Consider the following 12,004-nt stretch of genomic DNA (forward strand, 5'->3'; position numbering starts at 1 on the left):
ACCTTTGGCTGTTGATGGTGGCCAAGGGGACAGAGTGGTCTTTGAGGAGCTTTTCTGTGGGTGCCAAAAACCCCACAATGCTCCCCCAGGAGGAATGATGGAGGTGTTGGAGGGCCAGAACACTGGGAGCTTTCTGGTGAACAGCAATGTCCCAGTCCAAGCAGGGATCCTGGAAAGGCTGAGCTGTTTGGGGGGGCTGTGGGAAGAGAAGAGCCACAGATGATGCTGTAAACGATGGGGCAAAATGCACTTTTTTGTTATTTTTTATGACTTAACTGAGGGGCTTTGTGAATCTGAAATACACTGATCCTGGTTCTGTCCTCCAGAGCCACAAATCCTGCCCAGATCTACCATCAAACCCACTGCCACACAAAAACCTCCAGGGTCATGCAAAACTATGAGCAATTTAAAAAAAAATACATCAATTGCACCAAGGAATGCTTGATTTACCAAATATAAAAACTAAACATTACACTGATTCAGTGGACTAAAAGAGAAGTAACTGCAGTGGCATTCCTCCACTGAGGAGCCTCCACCTTCCCCAGGAGAATGGGAAACATCCTACCATAAAAATGCAAATGGGGTAAAGCTTGGAATAGAAACATTCCAGCTCTCCCTAATTCCTGGCAACTTCAGCCAGCACTCATTACCACTGATTTTCAATATGGGGGCACTACACTCAAACTATTTTTAGGTAATTATTTTTATTTATTTCAACATCTCATTGACAGTAAGAGAGATGGAGAGGGTATTACAAGCTCTGGAGTGAAAGGACACAGGGAATGGCTCCCACTGCCAGAGGGCAGGAATGGATGGGATTTTGGGCAGGAATTGTTCCCTGGCAGGGTGGGCAGGCCCTGGCCCAGGGTGCCCAGAGCAGCTGGGGCTGCCCCTGGATCCCTGGCAGTGCCAAGGCCAGGCTGGATGGGTTTGGAGCACCCTGGGACAGTGGGAGGTGTCCCTGAGCTTTGAGGTCCCTTCCACCCCAAACCATTCCATGATTCCACAATCTCCATTTCTCAACTTTCCTTTCTCTCTCACTTTCACACCTCCTCAAGAGAACAAAAGTCAAAAGGCTGGAAAGATGGAGCAAAACTCCAGAGATTTTTGTCACAGAACACAATAATGATCCATAAAAGAAAGAAATGTCCCTTTTCCATGGGGATCAAGAACAAAGAGCAGGCACTGAGCAGTCAAGGTCAAAGTCCCTCAGAGTCTTCTGTAAATATAAAGGGAAACACCACATTTGCTTAACTGCAGTGAGGGAAATGGAGATGAAACATTCAAAAACTCTTTTATATCAGTAAAGATAGTTAGTTAAGCACTGGAACAGATGGCCCAGGGAGGCTGTGGAGTTGCTATCACCCAAAGTTTTCAGAACAGGTTAGAAAAACAGCTGTCTGCAATATTACAGGTACAAGTAATTCTGCCTGGAGGTCTGGATAACCTCCTAACATCCTTTCTAAACTAATTTTCTAAGATTCCATGAAAAAAAAAACCAGACAAATTTAGGTAGAAGAGTTGAAAGAGCAGCAATTGGGAATACACAAAGTATTTGTTGCTTTATTTCAGTATTTAGTATTTGTTACTTTATTTCAGTATTTACTGAATGTGGTTCAAACCCTCCTGTGATTTTCAGTCCCTTCCTAAACCAGCTCTGGTGAAGACAGTATTAAAAACACAAATAAAAACCTGCTTATCCTCACTGAGTGATCCATTCCATCAATTACCTGTGTCTGAGGGGGAATGTGCACCTCAGATTCCAACTGCTGAGCTGGACACCTCCACGCTGGCCTTGATTTCCTTATTGAAACAACAGAATTGCTGGGTGGGAGTGGTGCAATGCTCCCTTTACTAGAGGAATATGTGCCATGAATTGCTTCCTTTGGCTTTGGGAAGGGGATGGTGTCTGTGTTCCCAGGGTCCAGCCTGCTACTGATCTCTCCTGTGCAAATAAAACGTGGATTGCAGGTTTCATTTACTTATTATCAGTTGTTCATTTAACCATGTGGTAAATAGAGGCCTGATCAGCTGGTGACAGTCATGATTCCCAGCACCACTGGCTTAACACTGGGCAGAGCTTCAGATTTGGGTGCTTAAAATTCAAAATGTGCAGGTAGGAACCCAGGAAGAGCCCAGAATGAACAGGAACCAAACCCTCCCAGGGATGAAGAAAATCTGATGCCCACCCAGTTGCAAGACAGGATTTTCCTGTGTTTTATGCCCTGCAGAATTCGGTGAGTGCTCATCACAGAGCTCCTTCCCTGGGAGATAAACCCTGAGAGTGCAGCTGGAGGTTGTTCTCAATGCTCTGTACTCACCTGGAGCTGCTTTCTTGTGCTGCCTGGGGAACTGAGGGGAAGGAGCTGCTCTGGGCACAGCAGGAGGGGCTGGCAGAGCTCTCTGTGCTGCTGGAAGGATGAGCCTCTGGCCAGTGAGGCTCAGGGCACCTACAAGAAGATGAAACTCCTGAGCAATTCCAGCTTGGAATGAAAAGGAATTCTTGGCAATGAAGAAAGAATTAAGCAAAGGTAGACCCAAGTTCTGCATCAACACTACAAAAGCAGCAGTTTCCTTTAATTGAAAAAGATTCTTATCTTCCAATAGTCAATATTTTGCCTTGAAGGAAGGTGAGCTGTGCCTATAAAATTTGATAAATACATGTAAGATATTGCACCAGTGCTAATTCTGAAATATGTTTGTGTATCTACAATTATTGTACAATGCAATTTAATATGCAGAATAGATGAGAATCATCTCTTGTAAAGCACAATATAATCATGTAATTACAACTATAAACTGATTGCTAAAGCAGCCCAAGCCTAGTTAGGACTGAACAATTAATAACCAGCTGTTAATCATGATAGTTTGACTGGCATTTATACCAGAAGCTCCACCACTCACCCAATTCTCTTTGCAGCAGCAGCTGAACCCCGTGAGTTCCCAGAGCTGGCTCAGGGGGATGCTCCCAGGACACACCCCACACCCTCCCTCACCCTGCACCTGCAGCAAGCAGCCTGAGGTTCATCCCCACCCTTGGCAAGGTTTGAAATCACAACTCCTGGAAGCCTGGAGGAGGCAGGAAATCCAACTCCCAAATATCTGCTGCAAACAGCAGCCCCAGGGGCCCTCTGGGACTCACCTTTTGGGGTGTCCTCTTCTACCAGGGCTAGGGGAGAGCCCAGGGAGAGGAAGGCAGGCAAAGCCCAAGGGCTGGTGACTGTGGGATCCTTCCCTGTCCTCTGACTGCACCCCTGGGAACAGACAGAACCTCCTCTGACACAGGGAAATCTGGGATTTACAGCAATAAATAATAAATACAATTTCTGCTGTGACTGTTTCATTAAGAATTAACAGTGCACCACTCCTTTTATTACTTGTGAACATGCTACAGTATTGTCTGCTGTTGTTACTTCAGTCATTGAAAATAAAGCTAATTAAATTTAATTGATGTCTTGTGTACTATTTAATGAAGGGATCTCAGGAAGTTTGTATTTACATTACTCTCCTTAAAACTGAGCAGTGTTTCTTGACAGAACAGTGTTAAAAAAGATAAAATACATACACAGGCAAGGAAGCAGAAGGAAAAATAAATACTTTAAAATATTAGCTTTTAATGAGTGATTATCAAGCTTTTAGTGCAACCCAAGCCATGACTGGGATCTTGGAGCACTGCTGTGTCCTAATTATTGAATAAAGGCACCCAGCAACTTTCTAAAAAGGGAGAAGGAACTCTCCAGAGGGAAAGGAGACAGATCCAAATTAACTAGTCTAATCTTTCCTCCCAATTTGTCTAACAGTGCTGCCCACAAGAGATAAGGGAGAGAAAATCTGGTTTTTTATCATCATAGAGACCCTTTCAGAGCAATCCCAGCCCTCATTTCAGTTCTGGCCATTCTGCACATTCTGTTTTAAGGGATGGAGGTGGAAGAATCCTCATGTCCTGGTGCTCCAAGAAAACAGCAATAACCATGGAACAAAGGTTAACTTTATGTCTGCTGCCGTGTAAGTGACTTGATACTGAGAAAAGGAAATTATAAACCACATTTTCCTGCTCACCCTCAGCCCCAGCAGTCTGGTGAGGCCACAACAAAAATATATAAAAGGCAAGAAATTGAATTAAACAGTGATTCCTCTTCCAGACTGCTGCTGGTGTAGCAGTAAGGCAGCACTGATTGTACTCCTGGTCAGTTTTATCCTAATTTAAATCCCAGTTATGAGGTTTTGTTATGATAAACAGCACATGAAATATATTTGTTTTCATTGTGTTCATGGAGATGGAATAAGCTGCAAGGAAGAGCAGTTCAGGTGCAGTGTGTGAGTTCAAAAGCAGCCTGGAGGCTTGGGGTTTTTGATTTTTTTTTTTAATTGGAGATAGATATTTAATTCTTTTGTGCTGTATCCTTTTATTTTTATAGAGTCCATGGCAGGTGTTATGGTAGAACAAGGACTGATACAACAGAAATTTAATTTAATCCCTCATTTACACTGCCCAGTGCCATCACTCAGCAGGACAGGAACAGAGTGGGACCATGGAGCTGATCCAAAGCAGCTCCCCATGAAAATCCCACCCCATCCCTTCCCTTCCAGCACCCTGACTGCTGCACTGGCTCCTCCTGAAGAGCTCAGGGAGATACCAAAGCAAAGCTGCCACACTGCTGCCATTTTGGGAGTTACTGTCACTAAAACTGAGCCAACACAATCACAGTAAGACCTCAAAAATAATATTAAGTACTGAAAGAGAAAAGTTTTACTTTTAACATCACTGCTTCATCATGAGCACTTTTAAAGCTCAGTTTTGCAGGGCTGGAAGGGAGCTCTTAAATTGCAGGGCAGAGCAAGGCTGACTTGCCTTAAAATATGCTTGGAGTGTGCTAAAAAACTATTTTTTCATTTCAAGTGCTTCTGAGTGTAATTAACCTGGGACACAAGAAAAACAATTCTATTACCCTTTCTAAAGTGTTTTTCTCCTGTGGATAAACCTCTCCCACTTTATTTTTCCTTTTTGCTTCATTTTAAATAGGGCACTTGTTGGAACACCACAGGGATTTTTCTGATTAGTTCTCTATTTGTTTTCTTTTTACCTAGCAATATTTAACTAGAACATCTTTTTTTTTTTTGTTGATTTTTGGTAAATATCTTTGAAGTATTTTTTCTTCCAGTAAAAAACCAGAGATTGGTATTAAATACAGAGGAAAGATGAGTATTGTGTACCCGAACAGGAACAGGGAGATGAGATTTGGTGAACAGATATCAGAAAATCTGAGGGTTTGATAGGAATGAAGAAAAAGGCGTATAACAGATTAATTTATCATTCCATCTATCTTCTCCAAACTGTCAGATTTGCTGTTCAGAAGTTCCTGTCAGGATTTGATGGACACAGCACTCACCCCTATAAAGGGAAAGAGGAAGCACAGCAAAATAAAAATCAATGGAACTAAGGTCACTTTTCAGGATGTTCAGGAGACTGTCAGGAAAGGGCTTGGAGAAGGCAAATTTAACTGGAAAAATCTGGAATTGCATCTTTAACAACAGATCTTGAGTTATTCCTACCTTCTCTAAGCTCTTAAATAACCAGGGATGGCTCTGAACTGGCAATCTCCCACATATTTGGAAAAATCAAGCTTTGCCCCTCTCCTGACCTCCTGCTCTCTAGCTCTCCCAGAAACCCAGATCCATCAGAATTCCTCCCTAACAGGTGTGGCAGAGAATGAGGGAGAACTTTGGTGAATCCCACATCTGCTTTGTGAAACAGGCACCAGCAGCAGCACAGAAGGGAGTGAGGGAGATAATTGCTGCCTTGAACCACAACATGTTTTCCTGGTGGGCAGAGGGCCAGCTTACAGCAGGCAGGATTTGTGGGATCAATTCCCTGCTTGGAATTCAGGGCTGAGCCTCCCTTCCTGTCCAGAGCCAGCTGCAAGCAGCAGCCCATGGCATCCCAGTCAGGCACGGAGCTTGGCAGGGAATGCTGAGCTGCACACCAACAGCTTCAGCAGCTCTGCCTGCACCCCTGCCTTGCAAAATGACACTCCATCTCCAATTCCAGATGACAAGAACTGGATAAAAACTTAAAACAAATGGTGACCTTTCAAAAGATTAATTTGTTTACCAACAAAACGCTCTGCGTTTGTCAGGAGAGATGGGGGTGACCTTCACATTCCCATTTCCAGGTTGAGAGGATGCTGACTGCACTCATCTGTTAACTTAACTCTCCCTCACCAATTATTTCCTTTTTATTTTTAGTGACAAGAGGATTTTATTCAATTATGATTACACGCCGTAATACAAATGCAAGGAGCTTCTTTTGATTTACTGCAGTGTGACATCAATTTGTTTAAGTCTCATCCTGCCACCACTGCCAAACTCTGCTTTGGCTGTAATTAGAGCCACGTGCCTGGCTTTAAAACACAATCAGCTTTGGGCCACCAAAATTCAGAGAGTTTTCTTCTACAACTTCCTCCAGTCACTTGAAATGAAAGGAATTTCCCCGCTTTGCTTTATAATTTTGAAAATAAATACACTTTCAGGGACAAGCGTTAATGATTAGCAGCATGCAAATGCTGAATAAAGAATGAATAATTGAAGATGTGATTGGAATGGTTGTGCTCAAACAAGTGAGCTTAAAAAAAGCCCCAGAATCACTGCCATCACCATTAGAGCCACACTAGATAAGATGAAACTCATAAAGGCTAGAAATCATCACCATATTAAATTCCACCTCATGAATAAATGAAAAGGTTCCTAAGTTTACAGTATAATATACATTTATAAGAAAACAAGGACCCAAAAGTGCCAGTATAATTCTATAACAGAACAGCAGCCCTATGAAAACTGAAGGTAGAGCTGTGAATCTTTTCTACATTGCAGCAGTGCATCAGGATTATTTTTGTAGCAATTCAGATTACTGTTCCTTTGGCTGGATACTCCATGGGAAGTATACATATTTAATAATTATCTATTCATCATTTTTCATCTCTCATCCAGACATAAGCTGCAAAAAAAAAAGCGATGCCCAGTGTGTGTTTCAAGGAGAATTACAGCCCTCATTTTAAAACAACTACAGAACTTGGCAGAGGATGAAGCATTATTATTAGACCCAAAAAGGTCCAAAAGGGCAACAGTTAATTGTTCTTAGTTTCTATGATAAAACCCAGCATCAGCAACTTTATAATACCAAAAGAGCAAGAAAAGACATCATTTTTGGTGAAACAATGAAATCCTGACTAATAATTTCTCCAACTAGTGGAATGGCAGGATAATAAAAAGTCCGGGTAGATTTGTGCTCGACCCCTCAGGTCACCTCCAACCCCGACTTTTCAACCTCACAACTCTTTCAACAGCTCAGCCCTCGCTGAAAGCTCCTGAATGGCGCGAGACAAGCAATCAGGTTGGAATTTAATTGGAATTTGCTCGGGTGAGGGCGATTTTTGCAGGTTTTTTGGGGAGCCGCTGGCTGACCCCGCGGACTGCGGAGGGACGTGCGCGTACGGCCAGCGCCCCCTGCCGGCCGCCCCCGCCCGCAGCCGCTTTAATCCGAATTTCACCCAAATTAACGTCACGGTACACCTGAAACTGCACGCGGATTCACTGGCCTTACCACTAATAATCATATGGATCATGTATAATCATATAGATCATATCAAATCCCTCCCTCAAGTGCTGGAAGGCACCACCTTTAGCAACAAAATATCTCAGCAAATAGCAACTGCAAAAATTTTACAGCCAGAGAAGGCAGAACATCCCAACCCACACATTGTGCCCTAAGAGTCGAAAATTTTGAAGAGAATAAATTAGAGAGGAAACACCTGCTTGGTTTTTAAGCCTGTCAGCTCCTCAGTAACTGTAAATATGTATCTGGGAGCCTGAGTCATTCACATTAAATGTCTGCAATTTAAATCCCCACTAAGTTTTCTGTGCTCAGTGCATGTTTCAGGGAGAGTGGTAAAACACATGGCTCTCTGCAGTCGGATAATATTCCTCCCTGTGAGTGTTTTAGAGTGGTTCTAAAAAGCTATTAGCCATGATGCTTTTCTCTAATTAACTCTATTATCACAGGGTTAGACAAATCACCTCAAGTCTGGGCAACAGCTTTCCAAAAATCATTTTTTTTATACGTGGCAGCTCACAACTGTGCCATTCACAGACTCTCTTTATGTTGTTTAAAACCAAACACCCCAGAATCTCTCCTGGAGCACTGAGCTTGCTGCAGGATGCTTCTGTCACATAAATTAAATTTTAGAAGAGCATCCCCGTGTGAGACCATTGGCTGTGTGGACCACAGTGCTGTGCTAAATTTGTGAACATAATTGATTTTTTGGAGGGATGGCTGTGCCTACTCTTTTTGTTTTTTTTTTTTTTAAACCATTCTTTGCTAAAAGTATCACTTTTACATTCAACTGCTGCAGAACAATTGCAGAACTGAAATTTGCAGTTGCAGGAAGGAAATTTGGAAAAACCAAAACTTCATCTTGCACAATTGGAACACCCCCAGAGCAGAGTGAAGAACAGGCTTTTAATTCTTGCTGCATCTTTGGGTCCCATCCAGAAGTCCCCAAGCTCCAGCTCTTCTCCTCTCCCTGATTTTCCTGGCATTACTGACCATGCACATCCCATTTTTGCTGGATTGGGATCTTGGAACATAAACCTGTTACATTTCAGGTTTCTTTTCCCCAGTATTACCACTCAAAATGTTTTGATCTTTAAATACCCACGTCAAAAAGCAGGAAATTATGAGAAAATAACTTTCACGTGAGTATTTTATTTAGGACTGATAAATATTAACTGCCATAGTGCAAAGCAATGCAGATAACAAACCCATAAAACTATAAAAGTTACTTACAGGAGGAGATTTTTTCTTAGCTATAAGTGGCAGCCTGGTGTCATCGTTGGGATGTTTTACACCAGCATTATTCTCCACGCTCTCTGGGTCAAGCATAATTTTAAAATCCATTTCCACCTGCTGCTGAAATGTAGAATAGGGATAATCCTAAAATAACTCCACTGGGGCTGAAGTGTTTAGAGGCAGAAACTGGCTAACGTGTTGTAAACTTGCAAAATGATGATAAAAATTTACATTATTAGACTCCACACAGAACTGGGCAAAGAGCAAAGGGCCTTTGCTTAGATGGAAAAGTTTGTAAGGAGTGGAACCATTATCCAAATGGACACATCAATGCAGGCACAGCACCTGATGATGAGTACATGAGGAATTAAAAACCCCTGACAGTAATCAGAACTAAAACATTGTTCTTAATGCACTCTGTGATCAGCATGGAATGAGTTTGACTATTCTGCTAATAAAAATCATGATGATTTAAATCCCAATGGACAGAAAAAGACTTTACAAGTTTCTTCTTGTTATAAGAAATACCTAAAGCATACCTATAAAACCCAGTATGTTTTTACTACAGTAGAAGTTTCTTAAATTTAAAATATTTTGGTGCACATTCTTTTGTATAAACATAAAAATAAATCCAGGAAAACTCAGATTTTTACAAATAAAACATGCCATAAAAAGTTCAGGAATCATTAGATGTGTACTTGAACTATTGAACAACTGTGTTACTTTGTGAGAGCAGTAAAAATGCTTTAATTTATTTATCTGCACTATATATTCTCTCTTCTTTTGATGGTAATTACAAGCAGATGTATCAATGAGATGCTCATTTAGATTTGGGTTTGTAAGAACACAAGTTATTATCCAAGCCAATTACTCTTTTACCCACATGGCTGCACAGAGACAGAAAGTTCAATTTTCACCTCATCAGTGCTTTTGTGGTATTTATTTTATTACCATAACACACCGTTATGCAGGGAGGAAACTGCTGCTGCTATTAAAAAGCAGAACTGGGGGAATTGAGCACCTTTCAATTAAAGCAGGAGATAATTCCCAATGCAAACTCCTCACTCAGGCTGACAGGGAAATGATCAGTGCAGGGGGGAAAGGTGCCACACAGGATAACAAGAATTGGAATTATTAATAAAAAACCATCTGATAAAAGTGACTTTGTCAGCTTGGGTGGGTGGGAAGTGCCAGTTCCACACCTGCAAGGATGACACTGGGACCTCTCCCAAGTTAAATGCCATCCTGGGCTGGGAGAAGGTTCCCATCTCAGCCACTCCTTCTGCTGAGGATTTTAACCCTTTCATCACGGGGTGCTCTCAACCCCTGACTCCACGGCAGTCACAGCACGATGGGATGCACAGGACACCGAGCACTCCTGGGATGTGCAGAAGGATCAGGGTGTGATGTCAGACCTGAGGGCCCTGGCACACACGTGGGGCTGATCTGCTGCACCTCTGCACAGCCACGGGCTCCACGCGGGGCAGAACCAGCTGCTGCTGACAGGCACCAGAAGGAGGATTCCTGGTGGGCAGAGAAACAGGCAGAGACCTTCCTAAAATTACTTGGATTTCACCTGCTAAACCCACTCTGCTTTCATCCAGTTCTACCCAAATGACTGCACTTTTATTTAATTTGCATATAGCAAAAGTAAAATCACAGGAGTTAGCAGAGCATTGCTGGAGCCACCTGGAATTTCACTTACATTGATATATTTTTTAAACTTAAAATCAAAAGAGGAAATGACTAAACTAACTTTTTCTAGGTCAGTACTGCCACTTGTTTTACATGATTATGTCACGTCAGTTTTTGGGTCTTGCTGCAATAAAAGATCTGTTTCACTTACCACTTAGGGGGCTCTTTGGAATTTACTTCTTTATTACCAGCTGAGGAAAGAGTTAACTCTTGGCCATTTGTAACATTGAAATAATTTTCAGCATGTTTCTGTTAGAGGGAAAAAATATGTTTAGCCTATTACAAAGATAGAAGAGATATTAATTTTATTTAACTTGGTTTGTTAAGCAACCGGGTCTTTGCTTGACTGAAAAGCCGATAAACTTTGTGCCTTTGTCAGACTATAAATCTGATTTTGGCTGATCAAGATCAGCTAATTCTGATGACCCAAAAGAGACAGGCATCATTCTGAACTGTGCTGTCTGAGTAATCTCATCAGCTGCTAATTGGAAAGTCATCTTGTAACACAACAAATAAGTGGCCTGAGTGAATTATTAACACAGACTTTTGAAACTGAATCATTTTCTGGATCTGCTCTATTTTACTTACTCTCAGCCCAAGTTCAGTCCTTTCAGTGGCTTTTCTGGGGTCACATATATCCACAGCTTCTGCATTTCCTTTCAAGTTGTTTTTTCCATTTTAAGCTTCTGAAGGTCCTCCTGAATCTAAAAAGCAAGTTAGGACAAAAATCATACCTGCAACCAAACCCTATGGGGTTAGGTAGGATTTAATTTAAATTAAACTATTCCTAAATATAGGAAAAAAAGATCCATGCAACTCTGTACTCTCAGGATCTCATAATTCTGTACTATTATAATATTTATATTATAACTTAAATAAGAGAACACAAAGCCAAATACTTAAACTCATTGGCTGTAGAAAAGCTGGAAAAACTCGATTTTAAAACAAACCTCACAAAGCAGTGACAATTAACTTCAGGACTGAGATTCTCCGCTTAGGGAACGATGTTTCCTCACACATGGCACAGGTGCTTTAACGGGGCAGGGATCTCAAAAGCCTTAAGGAGAGACACAGACTCCGGGCAGCCTGTGAGGAGAGCCCAACCCAGGTCACACCGGTGTATTTACGTTGGCCAAACAGCTCCGAGCTCCCCAAGCCCGCAGTACCCACAGCCCGAGCCCTGCGCTCCCACACGGCCCGGCCGCTGCCCCTCAGGCAGGGCCGAGCCCCGCGCATCCCCCGTCCCCTCAGAGCACCGGGCGCGCCGCGCTCAGCCGAGGGATGATGACATGACCCGGGCTGCTGAGGGGTAACCCGGAGTGTCCCGGCTGCTCAGCCGGGGCAGGAGAGGCCGGTCCGGGCAGGGAGGTGCCGGTCCCGGCGCTGTCCGAACCCACCCGGCAGCGCCGGTCCCGCTGCGGCCATGGCGGCACCGCCGCACCCGGCAACGGGACGCGCCGGCCG

General features: G+C 42.8%; 1 protein-coding gene across 1 annotated transcript in view; it reads right to left on the reverse strand.

The window, feature by feature from the left end:
• Positions 1-11,776, reverse strand: part of IQCH (IQ motif containing H) — a 53,450-nt gene extending 41,674 nt beyond the window's left edge. Inside the window, 10 exon segments of the mRNA XM_050978544.1 lie at positions 1-196; positions 1,731-1,945; positions 2,322-2,450; positions 3,143-3,254; positions 8,843-8,965; positions 10,261-10,369; positions 10,692-10,789; positions 11,129-11,217; positions 11,220-11,244; positions 11,711-11,776. The exon segment at positions 1-196 is cut by the window's left edge and continues 299 nt beyond it. Coding sequence (XP_050834501.1) covers positions 1-196; positions 1,731-1,945; positions 2,322-2,450; positions 3,143-3,254; positions 8,843-8,965; positions 10,261-10,369; positions 10,692-10,789; positions 11,129-11,217; positions 11,220-11,244; positions 11,711-11,776 — 1,162 coding nt within the window.
• Positions 11,777-12,004: the final 228 nt, after the last annotated feature.

This window comes from Serinus canaria, chromosome 10, assembly GCF_022539315.1.
Source record: "Serinus canaria isolate serCan28SL12 chromosome 10, serCan2020, whole genome shotgun sequence".
Lineage (NCBI taxonomy): Eukaryota > Metazoa > Chordata > Aves > Passeriformes > Fringillidae > Serinus > Serinus canaria.